The following is a 17,054-nucleotide window of genomic DNA, read 5'->3' on the forward strand; positions in this document are numbered from 1 at the left end:
TATGTGACACGTCATAGTATTATGAATCTAAACATGTATTATATTATTTTTTTATGAAACGAAAATAATATTAGATGGACTCACGTTAATGTCTTATCCAGGGCAACATATTCTATGCACACAGTCACTCACGTGTATACACGTGCACACCAACTAAAAACTGTCACCAAAAAATCTAGAAAAAATCACACACATACTTTCAATTGTATTACACCTAGGGTTAAAATCTTAACATCAAATTCATTATATTTTAGCCGTAACAAAAAAACAAAAAATCTGACAGTTTTAAGGTTGCAATTTTGTCAGAATTTTATTTTTTTTTCTATTCTCTATGTAGAATGAATTTGAAGATGCGACTTTGCACGTAGATGTAATACTATTGAAAGTACATGTATGAGTTTTCCTAGAATTTTTTGTGATAGTTTTTAGTTGGTGTACACGGTGTATACACGCGAGGGCCTGTGTGCATAGGATACGCTCCCCTTATCCAGGTAGCTAACATTTTGCAACGGACAAACAGAGCGATCCGATGGCCAAACAATCCACTGAAATCTAAGCAGAGAATCTAGCAGACAACTTTTTTGATCTCCATTGTTCTTCCAAGCGGGTTGGTGTCAGGATGGGGAAGAGAGCTGACAAGGGCAATTTTATCATTATTTAATGCTCCCTCGTCCCAAAGTGCGTAGTTTTCCATATCCAACGTTAAATTATCCGTCTTATTTATTTTTTTTACGATATTAGATGATAAAACATAAATATTACTTTATAGGTGACTTATTTTTTAAAATATTTTCGTAAATATTTTAAATAAGACAGACGATTATACGTTGGACACGGAAACCTGCAGCTACACTTAGAGCATCCACAATGTAATGCAAAAGTAGTCTATATAAGCAATATAATATTTCATTCAGTCACCTAGCAATATTGTGGAAGTAGTCCATAGCAAAGAAATAACAAGAACTACCCATAAGCATATGTGTTGCTCATAGAGAATAAAATATGTTATTTGTCTCTACTTTCTCTTTCAATATTATTTGCTATCTATATACATTGTGGAAGGCTACAATAGTTCTCATATATGTTGTTTGCCCTTATATATAAGGGCGTGCTCAATGTATATGAACTACCTTACTATTATGGTGGGACCCACTAAAACGTGTTATCATATCCACAATGTATATGTCGAGAGAGGATATTAAGGTGGATCCCACAAACCCAAGATTAGCCATTGAGAGAGGGAGAGAGAGTAACACTACCATGAGAGAGGAAGGAGTAATATATTTTTTATTCCTTGTGGATGGTCTTTATGCATATGGCTAGCTCAAGCAAATGCCACCTATAAGAACTACTCTCACAATGTATAAGATTCACTTTAGAGGCTTAAGACCTATTCTTATGTTCACATTGTGGCTGCCCTAACAAACTCATGTATTTTCGATGTTAGATTCTATAATTTCCTACATTCCTTCCAAGTATAAGGGTAAGAGGGGCATTTTCATAACGGTATAGAAGAGATCAAAACAAAAAATTCATATATATATATATATATATATATATATATATATATATATATATATATATATATACACATATATATATATACACACATATATATATACACACATATAAAAGGAAATGAGTAGAAGTGTAGAACCTAGGGACGAAATGAGTACAAGGAGTTTTCTGCAATGGTAAGCAAGTATGTTGTTCATTATTATACAAGTGACCAATCTTACGAAGTCACTTGGATAAATAAACAGGTCAAAATAATGTTGAATTTACACGTGTGATTATACCCTGCAGCGCAAGCTACTTGTATGCTTTTTAAATAACCAAATAGAAGTATAGGTCTTAGGACCCCAGTCACCCCACACAAGAGTATAAAGGCTAAATTTTAGATGCCAGTGATACAACATGGAGTAGATAAATAGAGTTATGAAGTGATGAAAGTCCCAAGAATTGTCAAACTACATTACTTCGGTGGCTAAACATACAACAGCATAAGCATTTCAAATAATTAATATTTACAACATATATGCATGCATGGTTTATGTACAACATACACGCTGGTTTGTGCCTTTGTGGATACTACATTGCGGATAGGGATCCTAGTACAGGCTTTCTAGTTGGTAGGTCACATTGTCACAGAGAAAATAGTCATTACAGTTTATGGACAATGCTATTTTCTAAAGCACGTCTAACAAAACAACATGACGGCACCAGAACCCGTTTGACCATATCACAATACAGTTTCAGTACCAGTGTACCACCCTCACTAGTCCCTACATACTACATGTCTGCACAAATGACAAATATTAGTTCCAACTATCACAGTTTCAACAGACTTTCAAGGAAATTAACTCACTCTGAACTGTTAGGAGTGTTCATTTGTTCAACTGGAGATATTCTAGCGTTTTGATTTGCAATCCGGACAGAAATAATCAGCATTTTCCAAGTCCTATAAAATTATATTCAGTTATTCATTCATAGAAATACTTGATATAGATGCCAAACGACTAAAAAATATCAACATTGAAACAAAAGAAGCAAATTACCTCCATCTTGATGCATGTCTGGTCACATTCTACATGAACCCAAATTTGACACTCATCACAACAAACCTGCAAACAAGTGTGTCACTGTGTTGCAGGTCATGTCCTTGACCCCTAGACCAATCAAGAGAACATGTAGAATATAGCAACAACAAAGCACATATGTTTCTAGCTCTTACCCAATTTCCACCATCTGTATGGTGCCAAATTTTCTTGCATATGCCACAGTACTGCTTTGACTGTAATAGCTGCAGATATAATAATGTTTACACGCATAAGGCAAAATAAAAACAGAAAATGAAATGGAACACACAAAAACACCTCTCCAATGTCCAAGCAACATACCTTATCACAGTGCCTACAGAGTAATCGTTCTCCCTCTTGCTTCTTTTTGCTTGCTATCTTGCATGGAAGACGATTACCGCAAATATCACATCCAGGTGATTTGCCAACAACCTGTAGTACAGTTGATTAGATCGCAGCTCAGTTGAAAGCTGTACTAACAAATGAGGCAGTCACAAGCCCATATCTTTGAAGTTGTGCAGCATCCATCCAATTACCTGAGCCTCCGATTGGCATTCCTGCTCATTATTAGAACCAGACCCTTCCAGTAACCCGTCAGGGATGGACTGGTCATTGACAGACTTCTCTAGTGAGCACCCCTCATCCGTTTCGAGCTCAAAAAGGCCACGCTCAGCAAGGAAAGCCTCCTCAATTGCTTCACGGAATCTGCTTGCCTTGATCTTATATAAAGTTTGGCCCTTAAACCTGGGAGACGAGAGAAATTTCAGATACCACGCAGGTAAAGAAAGAAAAGCCCCATTCACCACGCAGCTTACCTATCTAGGTACTCCACAAAGGGAAAGATCAACCCTTGCTTAACCCATCCATAGTCCTACAAAGAAATGCAGTAGTGTGAGTTGATGGAAGCCAAGAAAAAAAATAACAGAAAGGGGATGTCTGGTATCCCTCACATGGTTAAGCCTGTTTCAGTTGCTCTTCGCCGTATTCTTGTCTAAGTTGAGTTCTATCAAGGACAAAGAAAAAAAACAAAAAACAAAAGAACACCCCGACTGCTTAACCAGAAAGTTGTGGTGAATAATCTTGTGATCTTTCCTTGTGTTGGCGTTCAGTAGTTTGTGTGTGCTTCTGTTTTATTAAGCCTGTGTTTTATGACCTGTTGAGTTGCGTTGTGTTTGGTTGAATTGGTGTAATAATTTGTTGTAGCTCTTTGAGCAGATGCCGAGATTCTATTCCATTATCTAAAAAAGGAAGTTGTGGTGAATTACCCTGAGGCCGCTATTAGAGTATCCGAAGAACATGACGCAGAGTGCACCCGGGATGCAGGAGTTCAAGACGACCCTTGGCGCATGAAGCAGTGGATCAATCACCAGCGCAGGCCATGCCGGGCACTTCTTCCCCGACCTCGCCCACACAACATCCCCGAGCACGAATTCCTCCGGCCAGTAGAAATCCTCTTTCCTCTCGCCGCCATCGCTCTTCGGCTTGCACTCCACCACCACCGTGGGCTTCCCCTCCGGCCGCCCATTCCCCCCGCCGCCGCCGGCATTGCTCAAGGACGTCACCGCGCTGCTACCGCTGAAGATGCTGCTGCTGAAGCTACCGGAGGTGGAGGTGCTGCTTCTCCTGATGTTCCTGCACGCCCAGTACAGCTCCTCCTCCGTCTGCACCGGCCGCTCGTCGCCGGTCCACAGCATGCCGGGATCCCCTTCTTCCAGCTCCACGTCGTAGAGCTCCCCGTCCACAACTCCCCCCTCCGCCGCGGCCTCCGCGGGCTTGCCCTTCTTCGCGGCGGCCGTCGGGAGCACCAGCACCGAGTCCTTGAACCGCGACGGTAACACCCGCTCGCGGCGGCGCTTGGCCGGCATCATCATGCCGCTCCCCTCTCCGGCAGGGGGCGGCTCCCCCATCTCTCCCCGGCGACGGCTCAGCGATTGAGCGGGATGCGGGACGCGAGCATCGCAACCAACCCCGGGGGGGAGACAAACCCTAGAATCCCCGGCTCGGTTGGCCAGCCAATCCGCGGGGCTCCGGGATCTCGACTCCCGGGAGAGGAAATCGAGGAGGCAACGCGCCGGCGCCGGGCGGGGCGGCGGGCGAGAGAATTTTTGGGATCTCTCCGGTACTCCGATCGAGCTCGAGGGATGGGGGGATGCGGCGCGATGTCGGACAGGAAGCGAGGTGAGTGAGCCTGCCGAGGTAGAGGCAGTGAGGCAGGGTGGGGGAAGGAAGACGACGACGACGACGAATCTGGCGCCGGGGAGATGAGACGAGAGATTGCCGCGTGGCAGCAGTTCGGTTACGTGGCAATCTTGTCAATAAATAAACTACTAGTAAAAGAAAGTATTTATGGAGAAAAATACATTTCATCTGTTTTATATCATAAAGCCGTTTTAACTTTTTTTTTCCTAAGTTTAACTAAATTTATAGAAAAATCTAGCAACATTTTTAACATAAAACGAATAAACTATCAAAATATATTAAATTTTAGTTTTAATAAAACTAGTTTGATGTTATAGATATTGCTAAGTTTTTCTACAAATTAGAAAAAATGCCCGTGCGTTGCAACGGGTGAATGCTATTTTAATCTTATTATTGTTATATACGGTTTAATTAAGGTGAAATTTACCGTGGGAATTCGCTTAAAATCATGAGCTTTAATTAGAATCCGATTGTCTGAAGTTATCATGCGAGTTTTTTAAAGAGATTTCTTATACGGCTCTTATGTATTTTCAAAAGCAAACGGACTTAATAAACAACTCGAATACGGATATTTATTTCTAAAAGTGAACGAACTTGAAAACCGACTCATACACAGATGACGTACCAAAACACCAGCAAAAACATATTCAATTCATATTATAGTAGAGATTTGGTCAAACTTAAAAGCTAGGAAAAAAATTAAAATGACTTATAATATGAAATGGAGCATGTACTCTTTATAACTAACTTTACATGTCATCCTCTACTTATCTTCTCTTCCTCTCTTCCTACTTCTCTCGATCTTGCTCCTCGTAGCCCCATCATTATTATTGTCGCCACTTTCCTATCACCTTACATGATTTGCTCGTCCTTGTAAAAAATCCCTTTGCCACAAGCTGATGTCGTTGCAGCCATCGACAAGTCAAATAGCCAATGTCGTCTATAAGCTCACCGGTACTACCCTTCATCAGAGTTTGTGCATTTTTCACTGGATCGCATAGAGGTGGAATGCTGAGCTAGAGCGAGAGGTGGCTATAGCTTCACCCTCGATGTGTCCATGAGGTCGCCGCCGACGTGAGGTGGCTAGATCTAGTCGTTGCAACACCACTAGATAGATCTAGTCGTTGCAACACCACTAGATCTAAAGGTTGTGTGGCCATGAATCGAGTTAGCAAGGGCGAAACAATGCAGGGTATTGGTCGCCTCAAGCTCATGGGAAGGGGTGTGTCATTTTTACCGTTGCCTTGAGCCATCCAAATCTTGAGATACGTGAGATCATCTTCGTCATTTCGGTGGCCTACTACCGGAACATGGTTGTTGCATATATTCCATTGGCACGATGACATGGAGCCCCACCATGCAACACAAGGTAGGTGTTAGAGGCTGAGCTGTAGACTTGCGGTGCATGTCTTGCCAGAAAGCTCAATGGAGCCAGTGGACTTAGCATGTGTTATTTGGCGGTTTCATGAAAGCACAGCACGCACATTAGCGTGTTTAGTAAGGAAAAAATATACATGTCCAACTGAACCAATTCTCTAGCTTGTGTTGAGGATGTGCATGTGATATGTATGTTAAGTGTTCGACTATTGTATTTGAAAGAAAACAACATAACCAATGAATCGTGTGCCTAAACTTCCCATTTGTTTGTTCTTCTTTAGCCTTTTTGGCAAACGGTTGGCACAAAATGGTTTGTGTGGATTGAAAGCATTACTAGTGACTGGATTAATGTACTATGGTATTAAACAAACCACTAAAGAAAACTATCGAGTTGATATTTAACTCTTAAAAGTTAACCAAAATGTAGGACTAGTTCCAAACAGCACCACCAACCAATAATTAAATTATAAAAAAAGGGAGCATATATATTAACATAATACAAATGTTCATCCAAAATTATTCGTTTATCTATCTAGATTTGACTAAATTAAGTAGTTGTTTAACTAGTATATCAGAATTCATTACTTGAGTGGTGGTAGAAATATACTGTGCGCAGGGAAATCAAAGGCCATAAAGACCACGATGTTTTTGGTAGCTTGGAAAATCTTAGAGTGAACACAATAGACAAGTCTTCAACAAGAGAGAGAGAGAGAGAGGAAGGTGTCTCAAATTGTTGAAAGAAATCAACATTTGAGTTATGTGTAGAGTGAAAGACTTAGCGAGAACATCTAGCCTAACATAGCCGTGTACTTTATGAAGACTCCACAGTCATACTTTTTTCTTATGTTTTTGTCGACTGTAAGTATTGTTTGTACTGAAATATTGGGCCTGTTCATTTTAATGCTATTTTCAACCTTACCAAATTTTGGTAAAATTACCAAAAAATTGTCTACATTTAGTTTGCTGCCAAATTTTGGTAACTATATAAGAAATCCTACCAAAATTTTGGCAATGGCAATGCCAAATTTTGGTAAGGTTTTTTTTAGCATCAAAGTGAACATACCCATTGTTACTCATTCCAAATACTATAGGAACAGCAATATTTAGAAAAAAAACAGTCATATTTGTTTGAAAAACTTTTTTCTCAGCTTTGAAGAGGTTACTTTGAGAACAAGCATGAGAAGGCCACAGCTGTCATTTTCAGTCTCGGCCTAAAGCCCAAGAAAGAAAAAGGCCTAAACCCCTTAGGCCCTTAACGCCACCAAGAGTCCAACACCAAGCCGCACCAGATCTCCCTCTCCCGAACCCCAGCGCCGCCGCCGCCGCCGCCGCCGATCGCATCGGGCCGCCATGGAGGACGTCGTCACCGACGCGCCGCCGCCTTCCCGCTTCTCCCCGGACGACCTCGACAACTTCGCCGCTCCACCGCCGCAGCCCACCCCTATCCTCGTCGTCTCCCCCGCCAACCCTAGCCCCGCCCCGCGCCGCCTCCTCATCCTCCTCATCTCCCCGACCTCGCTTGCGCTCCTCCCCCACCTCCCCTCGCCGCCTCCGCTGCACGCCTCCCTCCTCCTCCCCGAGCTCCCCCTGGAGCGCTCCCAGCCACCCATCCGCGTGTATCTCCATGCCCCCTCGGGCGCCCTCCTCGCCGCCGCACACGGCCCCGCCCCCGTCCCCGCCCACCGCGCGCGCGCCGTCGCCAGGAGCCTCGTGTCCGCCCTCCAGCCCGAGGAGGTGCTGGTGCTCGACGCGGTCCGGAGCGGGGCCTACAGGGGCAGGCTCGCCGCGGACGAGCCCGTGGAGGGGAAGCTGGAGACCAGGGCGGCGCGGGGGCGGGGAGGCGTCGGCGCGGCCCGCGGCGTGGCGGCGCTGGCCCCGCCCGGGAGCGTGGTGGACGGGCTCGGCGCCGCGGTGTTGGCGGAGTGCGAGATGCGCGGGAAGGCGGCGAGCATGGTGGTGACGTGGCCGGAGGGCGCGAGGCCGGCGGAGTTCGGCGTCATGCGGCGCGTGGCGGCGGAGCTCGGCGTCGACCCGGCCAAGGCGGCGGCCGGGAGGGTCGCCGGCCGGGCCGAGCTGGACGCGCTGTACACTTGAGTTGATTCGCTCGTTTTTTCGCTGTGATTGTGTTGCACGGTTGCTCGTGATGAGTTTGTAATGGAGAAAGAAAAAACTGGGATTATATGTGTGACAAAGAGATGATTTCTTTGTGTTTTGAGACTATCTGCCTCATGGATTCTTAATATGCAAAGCAAACAATTTTCTGGTTTTGTTGTGTGTCATCACCAGTACATTTTGTTGTGCTGCCGGTTATTTCACAAAAATGTGGAGTAATTAACTATTTACCACTCTTACGAGTGGTGCTAAATTATTTGCCACTGAACCCACGTGTCATAGACATATGAGAGCTCAGATGTTATAGAGAGCGAGTGACAAATAATTAATTGTAGTAATAATTAATTTTTGGGTCCACATGAGGGACCAAAAATGTTGCGGTCTTTAGTTTGTTTAATTTAATTTAATTGTAGTAAAAAATAAAAAAAACGTGAGAACAAAGGCAGCAAGAAAATGGTCCTTTAAAACGCTGGACTTTATCGTATTTCGCAAGAATAATAAAATTCCTGCAAACTCCAAAAGATAGAGAGGAATTAGTTTAATTCCCGCAAAGATCTTTGCGAAATTGCTCTTTCTAAGGGATATGCTTCCCTCTCACAATGTGGCATAAGAAAGATACACATGGAGAAGCAAATGATTTGGAGGAGAAAACATACTCGGCACACATAATTCAAGTTTGGAAAGTTTAAATTGCTTGAAAAAAAAAAGATCCGACGAGAGGATGCCAAGTGTGATAATGGATTAATAGATCACACATAAGTGACACATCAAACTACATGAGAACCCACCCACGTGATCTTTTGTTGCTCAACTTAAGTTTAGCCTTTAGTTTAGAACACTTGAATAATTGAGTTTCACTTTGGAATGTATTTCCACCTAAAATTTCAGCACATAAATTAGAGAGAGAGGCCGCGAAAATCCCAAACTAAACGAAGCCTAATGGGCCGAATTTATAACGGGCCAAAGTAATTTGGGATCTTTACCACACACCATCGAGGTCGTGTTCTCCATCAACCTCGCCTTTCGCCTCTCCGATTCGACCCAAGCCGACGAGGCGACGATGGACGCCCTCACCCGCCTCCACCGCGCCCTCGCCGGCGGCGACGACGACGAGGAGCAGCCGGAGGATTCTATCCTTGGCGACACCGAGGGCATATGCTCCCTATCCCCTGTCCAGGTAAACCCAGGAACTTGGACAATCCCCTCGAATGCAGGATCAAATGTCTTGGGGTTTGCGTCGATCTGATTTTGTTGCTCTTCGCCTTGGCTTCTCCAGCGGGTCTACGGCTTCGCCGCGTGCTTGGTTGCGGGACTGGCTCTGATGATCCTGGTACGCACGCACGACGCTGCAATTTGGTGCCTGAAATGCAATTCGTTGTCCGTACGGGCTTGCGGCTGCTAGTTCCTCATGTGGATGTCGAATTAGCTTTGTAGGTGTTGCTGTTTCCACCAACAGGATCGTATACACAATGTATTTAAGCAAAATAGTAGTATTCGCTATCCAATGCCTCTTGGGTGGTTATACGGAAATATGTGATTTGAAATTTAGGTTTACCAAAATATCAGCAAGTTTAAAGTCCTCACCAGAAGGGGAAAGAAACAAAACCAAGTTTCAAGTGTTCTGACATATGGTCACTCCGCAGTCTACTCTTTAAGAAAATTGGTTTAGCTGCAATTGTAAATTATTAAAGTTGCCTGTCTCAGGAGGCAGGAGCACATGATATGTTTTATTGTCTCAGTCCTAGAGAAGTAGTGCTATTGTTTTCTCTTAGGTGCACTGTAGATCTTCATTGCTAATTGCTATGCTCACGAGTACTAATTTGTTAGTTTGATCTAAGATAAATAAGACGATTTGTTAATTGACTGAATTCCACAGGGGCAAAGAAATCACATTATTAGGAAATTAAGACCAGATGCTTTATTGTTATAGCTAAAACTTATAGATTCTGTAAGATAATTTAGTGGTAGCAAACATGCCTGCACTTCAAATTGTTGATTTTGTTGTGATTACTTTGAAAATTTTCTGAGAAGTTACTTTTCATTTTTCCTGTGCAGTCACTTGTAGTTTTCGTCAGACCCATCAAATTTGCAGTCATGTTTACATTTGGAAACATCCTGGCAGTTGGGAGGTGATTACACAGATTTTCACTCATATATCATTTTTGTTTTCAGATTAGCTTAGTGATATCCCTTATATTTAGTACCAAAGTGTATACTGGTTTTGTTTTGTACTACTGATATGCATGTTTAGTCATTGCATTAGTACTACTGGTTTTCTTTTTGAAAGTTTGCCATATGTTGACATGAACCTTTATTTGGCAGCACAGCTTTCCTAATAGGGCCAAGTCAACAGTTGAGGATGATGCTTGACCCAGTTCGTGTGTATGCAACAGCTATTTACGGTGGATTTGTTTTTCTGGCTCTAATTTTTGCTCTTTGGGTTAGTATTATTTATCCACCATCCTTTTCCTTATGGACAGATTCTTGTAAGTAAACCACTTAATCTTGTGTTTGTCCTGTGCTTTAATTGTGCAGATCCATTCCAAGGTTCTAACATTGATTGCAATCATATGCGAGATCTGTGCTCTGTTCTGGTAAGCCTCCTTTTCTTAAAATAATACTAGTGATTTATGAGTCTTAACCTATTGTTGTAATACTGATGCCATTTGTAAGTATGCCTTAATTAAATTGATATAAGCTTTACAAAAAGATTGTAAGATTAGAATAATATTCGCTGTGCTTTTGCATAGAGAAGTGGTAAACAAAACTGGCCTTTAGTTATACTATGCTAACCGTAGCAACGCCAGGCACACATGTGGTTAATTATCTGTATTTGAGACTGGTTTTGATCCTTGAGTGTTCTCATGTACTGAATGCGCGTTGAGAAAACATTAGTGAACTCTGAACTGATCTTACAAATATCACGATTCTAGAAAACATTAGTGACTGCATGAATCAACTTCAGGTGTTCATATTAAGTGTTTGTCTGACGTTGCCAAACATTAGTGCTCAGTCAGTGCATGTACATTGTGGAATGTTGAAGCAACAAAAGGCGAACTCTGCAGAAACACGAGGGCTGCTGCCTACATTTATCTTCTGCATATCATGAATCCATAATCTGAGTCATCAACAGGAAAGAAGCGTGTAGGATGTTTGCTGTTTGCGATGGAGGTGCAGTAGCACCACGAATTAGGATCACATGTATCCGATACCTCACTTAGGTACTTTTTCGTGGGAGTTTGAAAAATTAACATAGTTTATATGGTATATCATGAAGCTAGATGCATGTCTCTTGACACCAGAAATCTCCATACCATGAAACAAATTGTATTTCCACCCCTTCTGTTTTTATTTTATGAAATGGATCAGTATTGTTTGTCTGTTTGTATCTTTATTTCTCACTCTTGTCTCTTGTGACAAATTAACTGATATTGGCTCCATATTCTCCTCTCTTGCACCTCAGGTATAGTTTGAGCTACATCCCTTTCGCTCGGCGAATGGTGTCTGACCTGATGGTGAAGCTCTGTGACACTGAACTTTGACCTGATGGTGAAGTTCATGGGTAGTATCAGGATGCCTTAAGGTGCTTGCCCATGTTAATGCAATACTGCTTCTCCTCCTCCCCAGTATTGTTTGTTCACCTAAGTCCTTACAATCCAGATTTTGTGGATACACATACCTTTATGTTTTGTATAAATGTATTACATCATGCACTTGTTTTTTGTAACGCTGTAAGTTCATATCTGTCTGAAATTGGCCAAACAACTGAGGCATCATGTATACAAATTTCTTGGCTGCACAACTCTGCGCGTCTTGCTAAATGTCAGCCATCTGACGTCTTTGCTCCACCTGGTTCTTAATGACATTTTGCTCCACTGCACAGACTGTTTCTGTAAATTCTAAAACTTTTGAATCTCTTTTCGAGTCGAAAACTTCTGAATTTTTAACAGGTAAGAGTAGTGATGTTCCATTTTTTGTTTCTCTTTTGCAGAAAAGAGTGTTTGCTGCTTGGGCGTCAAAGCTGCCAGAACACAGATCACCCAAATATGCGACTACTGTTGAAGTCTTCGAGTTACAACACCTGGCTCTACTCGCCAGCCACTGTCTGGTGGGGTCCGACCAGGCCCACTTGTCAGTGAGCAGCAGCTGTGTTCCCCCGCAAGAAATACCGAAACTACCCTTCCATCACCATCAAAATTACATTAACACCCCTGCCCAGCAGCTCAGCTCCGGTTCAAATCTCCCAGCCAATTCAAATTTCTGAACACCTCGTCGCTCCCCGGCTACTATATATGCCACCCCATTCCTCGCCCACACGCGCAGCACACGTCGCCCCCATCGCTGCATGGGCAAAGCGATCTCCCTTCTCCGGCCACCGCGAGAGCCACAGCCACGAGAGAGCGAGGGCGAGGGCGAGAGGGGGAGGATGATGGAGCTGAGGAAGCGCCCGAGGCCGCGGCGCGTCGACCCCGACTTCGTCTCGTCACCGCCGGCTTCGCTGCTGCTGCCGCCGCCGAGGAAGCGGGCGAGGAGGCAGGCCGCGCCGCCGGCGGCTCCGGCTCCGGCTCCTGCTCCTGCGCGCCCATCACCAGCGGCGAGGAGGCGGCCGACGTGCGCGCGGGTGATCATCCAGAGCCCCGTCGCTGGGCTTCAGCCATCCGTGTGCTGCCCGTGCGAGGCGCCGCTCCGGGCGTGCAGGCTTCCGCGTGCCTCCTTCCTCGCTCGCCGTCGCCCTCCCTTCGACTGGTAAGTGATTCGCTCTGCTCCCTGTGCGTGCGTGCGTGGCTTCGAGTTCGAGGTGGCGAATTTTGAAATTGGTTCGGATTCTGCTTGCGTTGTTCTTAATCTAGTGTGGTTTCGATGTGCAAGTGTGTTTCTGGAAGTTCCGTGGATTGGAGGAAGGGAATTGGTTTGAACTAACTTGGAGTTCCTCGGGTTGGATTTGAGCATCTGTGATGAAGCAGTGGAGAATCGCCTCATGAATTGCTTGTCTGTGTTTGCATTGCGGTGATTTGAACCTTGCTGCTGTGATTTCAGTTTGGTTATTAGGTGATCGCAACATAACCCATTGAATCAGTTCTGATGCTGCTGTTTGAATCCTCTAGCTCTGGATTGTGGGTTAACTCTTCCATTCTGTCGCATTTGGCCATCTGAATTGCCTGTTCTGTTTGCGTTTCTGCATTGCATTATGTGAATGTTGCTGTGAACTCAACTTGATTTGAAGCGATCGATCGTGGTCACAACTTAATCCACCTGTTGCTGTTTGAATTTTCTAGCTCTAGATTGTGGCTTAACGCTTCCATTTGCGTCCTGCTCCTAATCAGCTACCTGCCGCTGGACGTGGGTGGCTTGAAGCTTCGAGAATTCGAATTTTGTTGCGTTGAAATGCTGCACTTAACTTTTGAACAACCGGTGCGAAGTGCACTGGAAATCCTCTGCTGAGCGCTTTTGGTTAGAAATTTAGAATTGCTATGCACGTTCGAGTGTTTTGGTACTTGGATTGGATGAAATTCTGTATCATTCGTTATTCTTCTGGATTCAAATTCGTAGGAGCAGAGTGCTGATTAATGCGAACAGGAACTTCTGCGTGCTCGAATGATGGTTGCTGACTTGCTTCTATGCTTTCCAATTTGTGAATTCGTTGTTTACATTTTCTGGGACTTGCCCAGATGCACTGCAGAATTTTTGAATTCAGCCACCTGCAGTTTTGAGCATTGCTCCTCCTGCTAAGTTCATTTTTCCAGAAATCTATCGTCAAATCCGACTTCGAATTTGAATTCAGGAGTTTTTTTGCTCTGTTGTTGCAGGTACGAGGCGGACATGTGGACGGAGGTGGCCAAGTACCTGTTCGGCGCGGAGCTGGTGCGCCTCTCCTCCACCTGCCGCTGGTTCCGCCGCCTCCTCGCCGACGAGTTCATCTGGCGCCACGCCTTCCTCCGCGACCTCTCCCTCCTCCCCGCCGCCGCCGACCGGTACCCTCCCCGCCCGCTCCACCGCTCCTGGCGCCTCCTCTACGCCGCCGCCTTCAGTAAGCTCCTCCCCTCCCTCCCTCCACTGACGACCCGGTCCCACTCACTGACATGACACGTGTCCCCTCTCTTCTTCCTCCAGACGGCGCCCACTCGTACTGGTTCCGCCGGAGCAGCAGGCACATTGGTAAGCGCAGCGCAACGACGTCGTCGAAATCGTTTGATCTCTCTCCGCTCCGCTTCTTCTGATTGATTCGTGTGATATACGTGACGCAGGGGCGTACCGGATTGGTGGGTTCCTGCTCGAGTCGCCTTACATGCTCCTGACGGCGAAGCTGGCGGTGCCGCAGTGGCTGCCGCCGCAGGAGGACGGCCCGCAGATCGCCATCGAGATGACCGGCGCGTGCGTGCTCCCCAACGCGCGCCCTGGCATCTGGATCACCGGTACGCGCGCCCATCTCATCGCCACCCAATTCCTCGCAAGCTTGCAGTTCTGGTTAATTAAACTGTTTCGATGATCTCACTCGCATTGCTTTTGGCCTTGTTGAAATCTTGCAGACTTCCATCTTGTGAGGTGTCCCAATTGCACCCTCAACAAGTGCGCAGGTGAGTCGAGAGACTCTGGGGGTTTTTTGATCCTGCCATCGTGGAGTTTGATTGCTCACTGAATTTGGTTGGGTGCAATGGGTGGTTCAGGGGTCCTGCAGGTTCTGGACGCGCGACACTGCGAGCTGTTCCTGGAGCAGGGATTCTGGAATGGCACCTGGGAGTACGAGGACCTGGGCGACCACTACAACGACGAGGAGACCCCCACCGCAGCCTGCGCCATCTTCAACGCCAGCACCCGCGCTCATGAGTCCATTTCATGTTCGTCCCTGGATCATTTGGCATTTGTCAATTCCAGTTCTCTGTTCATTTACATTCTTGGTACAAGGATGGCACACTCTCACAACGACTGACATGGGTGGCATCTTCTTCTTCCGGTGCAGGTGTTCTCCACTCGAAGTCTTGGGTCAGGAGATGCGACGACCCACAGCCCAAGGCACATTGCCGCCCATACGCTGTTGCCCTCAATTCCAACCTCCTGTCCAACTCCAACCAGGGTATGCACGTGAACTAAATCAAACATTTCTTTCTGTCTCAAGTCTAGTTCTGATCTGATATTCTTTGCATTGTGTGGATTGGATTGCAGGGTTGGTGTCAAGGTTCCAGGCGATGCGAGACACGACCGGGAACGGGCAGATAGTGTCTATCCGGATCACACAGCAGATTTACTGATTCAAGTGCCTGGTTCGTTTCTGGTGCTGGGTTCCTGCTCTGTTGTTTAATGTGTTAATGCCTTGTTTGCGATGATATAAGTTCTGTCAGGGATAAATCATGAGAGGGAATACAGTTATACTATAGATGGTTAGGCCTCTGTTAAGATTACAAAAATTGTTTAGAGTACGGAAGTAGAGAGCGCCCAAAAGGAGCAGATTTCGTGTTGTTTATATCGAATCATTGAGTCATTTCGGTAATATTCTGTGCTTCATTGAGAAGTAGCAGCTTGTTTTAACAAAACATAGTACTATGTCTATGACTATAAAGCCAAGAATTTGCTTATTGTACATACTTCACTCTGCTTTGCTAGCTTGCTTGATTTCATGAGCTGCTCTACTGTTTTCAATAGACTGGGCAACATAATCATGAATGATTTGATACTCAACTTGTAGAGGTTTGTGAAACCGTAGCTGAACTACAGAAGTACTGCAAATATCTCTAATTCTGTTCTTGCCCTCTGACAAGGAATGTCAACACTTCACTAACACTAACACTGGCATCTCCTCTGCCTATTCATTTTCCTCATTTAAGTTAGCATTTTTTAGTCATGGATGTTAAGTCTCATGATATCCTTTTTATATTCGGGATAGCCAGTCTGTATGTTAGATTGTCTGAAATTGATGCACAAATTGGATTATCCGTGGATTTCAGTAATCGATTAGCATAAGCTTGCATGATACAGGAGGTGGCTGGTAGCTATCTAATCTGATGATAGTCCACGGAAATGAACCTCTTGCTCACATGTGTACATTTAGATTCAGTTCGATTCTGACACCTGGTTGGGTTAGTGGCATGAAGCTTAAACAAAGCTTCCAATTCCTCACGATCCTTTTGCACCTTTTATTTAGACCTGGTTCTTGTTGGTAACTGCAGTTCCATCGTAAAACCTACTCCTTTTGACTTTGGTCAAAGTCAAAATGCTTTAAGTTTGACCAAGTTTATAGAAAAAATAGTAACATTTTTAACCAAAGACAAATTTATCATGAAAATATATTCAATTATTGATTTGATAAAAGTAATTTAGTATTATAAATGTTACTATATTTGTCTATAAACTTAGTAAACTTGAAACAATTTGACTTTGACCAAAGTCAAAACGTCTTATAACCTAAAACAGAGGGAGTAGAATTTATCTGCTGCTAGAAATCCTCGTTGCAAGCTTTCTGGACAAGCACCTTAACATACATAAATCTGACAAAATTTCAACCTGTTATTCATCTAGCACAATAGGACGCTTTAGTGGGCACTGGGCAGTAGTTTAGTACACCCTCCATTTCAGGTTATAAGACGTTTTGATTTAGGTCAAAGTTAAACTACTCTAAGTTTGACTAATTATGTAGAAAAAAGTAGTAATATTTCCAACACTAACATAGTTTCATTAAATCTATAATTGAATAAATTTTCATAATATACTCCTTTCGTTTCTAAATATTTGACATTATTGACTTTTTAGCACATGTTTAACCGTTCGTCTTATTCAAAAACTTTTGTGAAATAT

The 17,054-nt window shown here is 44.3% G+C and overlaps 4 protein-coding genes across 4 annotated transcripts; 3 read left to right on the forward strand and 1 right to left on the reverse strand.

The window, feature by feature from the left end:
- Positions 1 to 1,988: 1,988 nt before the first annotated feature.
- LOC127778809 (histone-lysine N-methyltransferase ATX3-like) lies at positions 1,989 to 4,804 on the reverse strand. Its single transcript, XM_052305441.1, has 8 exons — positions 3,845 to 4,804; positions 3,395 to 3,450; positions 3,116 to 3,323; positions 2,901 to 3,011; positions 2,735 to 2,803; positions 2,559 to 2,624; positions 2,369 to 2,461; positions 1,989 to 2,300 (listed from the first exon to the last, which is right to left on the reverse strand). The coding sequence occupies exons 1-7, from the start codon at positions 4,484 to 4,486 to the stop codon at positions 2,411 to 2,413; spliced, it is 1,203 nt and encodes a 400-aa protein (XP_052161401.1). The 5' UTR covers positions 4,487 to 4,804; the 3' UTR covers positions 1,989 to 2,300; positions 2,369 to 2,410.
- A 2,324-nt stretch (positions 4,805 to 7,128) lies between these two features.
- LOC127756977 (uncharacterized) lies at positions 7,129 to 8,520 on the forward strand. The gene has a single exon (XM_052282368.1). It carries the CDS (start codon positions 7,506 to 7,508, stop codon positions 8,247 to 8,249), a length of 744 nt encoding a protein of 247 aa, XP_052138328.1. The 5' UTR covers positions 7,129 to 7,505; the 3' UTR covers positions 8,250 to 8,520.
- A 736-nt stretch (positions 8,521 to 9,256) lies between these two features.
- On the forward strand, positions 9,257 to 11,976 carry LOC127763917 (uncharacterized). The gene is made up of 6 exons (XM_052288725.1): positions 9,257 to 9,444; positions 9,544 to 9,597; positions 10,323 to 10,396; positions 10,590 to 10,707; positions 10,803 to 10,861; positions 11,731 to 11,976. The coding sequence occupies exons 1-6, from the start codon at positions 9,328 to 9,330 to the stop codon at positions 11,807 to 11,809; spliced, it is 501 nt and encodes a 166-aa protein (XP_052144685.1). The 5' UTR covers positions 9,257 to 9,327; the 3' UTR covers positions 11,810 to 11,976.
- A 68-nt stretch (positions 11,977 to 12,044) lies between these two features.
- Positions 12,045 to 15,996, forward strand: LOC127763910 (probable F-box protein At3g61730). Its single transcript, XM_052288714.1, has 9 exons — positions 12,045 to 12,159; positions 12,259 to 13,013; positions 14,075 to 14,295; positions 14,379 to 14,423; positions 14,513 to 14,680; positions 14,795 to 14,842; positions 14,933 to 15,103; positions 15,226 to 15,339; positions 15,429 to 15,996. The coding sequence occupies exons 2-9, from the start codon at positions 12,613 to 12,615 to the stop codon at positions 15,512 to 15,514; spliced, it is 1,254 nt and encodes a 417-aa protein (XP_052144674.1). The 5' UTR covers positions 12,045 to 12,159; positions 12,259 to 12,612; the 3' UTR covers positions 15,515 to 15,996.
- The last annotated feature ends 1,058 nt before the right edge of the window (positions 15,997 to 17,054 follow it).

The sequence above is a fragment of the Oryza glaberrima genome, chromosome 1 (genome assembly GCF_000147395.1).
Source record: "Oryza glaberrima chromosome 1, OglaRS2, whole genome shotgun sequence".
Classification (NCBI taxonomy): domain Eukaryota; kingdom Viridiplantae; phylum Streptophyta; class Magnoliopsida; order Poales; family Poaceae; genus Oryza; species Oryza glaberrima.

Bases quoted from the DNA above. Each gene is read 5' to 3' on its own strand.
- LOC127756977 (XM_052282368.1), top strand. From the start codon at position 7,506: ATGGAGGACGTCGTCACCGACGCGCCGCCGCCTTCCCGCTTCTCCCCG.
- LOC127763910 (XM_052288714.1), top strand. From the start codon at position 12,613: ATGGGCAAAGCGATCTCCCTTCTCCGGCCACCGCGAGAGCCACAGCCA. The intron at 13,014-14,074 runs GTAAGTGATTCG...CTGTTGTTGCAG, and splicing joins CGTCGCCCTCCCTTCGACTG to GTACGAGGCGGACATGTGGA. The intron at 15,340-15,428 runs GTATGCACGTGA...ATTGGATTGCAG, and splicing joins CCTGTCCAACTCCAACCAGG to GGTTGGTGTCAAGGTTCCAG.
- LOC127778809 (XM_052305441.1), bottom strand. From the start codon at position 4,486: ATGGGGGAGCCGCCCCCTGCCGGAGAGGGGAGCGGCATGATGATGCCG. The intron at 3,324-3,394 runs GTAAGCTGCGTG...CTCGTCTCCCAG, and splicing joins TTTGTGGAGTACCTAGATAG to GTTTAAGGGCCAAACTTTAT. The intron at 2,462-2,558 runs GTAATTTGCTTC...ATAATTTTATAG, and splicing joins AGACATGCATCAAGATGGAG to GACTTGGAAAATGCTGATTA.
- LOC127763917 (XM_052288725.1), top strand. From the start codon at position 9,328: ATGGACGCCCTCACCCGCCTCCACCGCGCCCTCGCCGGCGGCGACGAC. The intron at 9,598-10,322 runs GTACGCACGCAC...TTTCCTGTGCAG, and splicing joins GACTGGCTCTGATGATCCTG to TCACTTGTAGTTTTCGTCAG. The intron at 10,708-10,802 runs GTTAGTATTATT...TTAATTGTGCAG, and splicing joins CTCTAATTTTTGCTCTTTGG to ATCCATTCCAAGGTTCTAAC.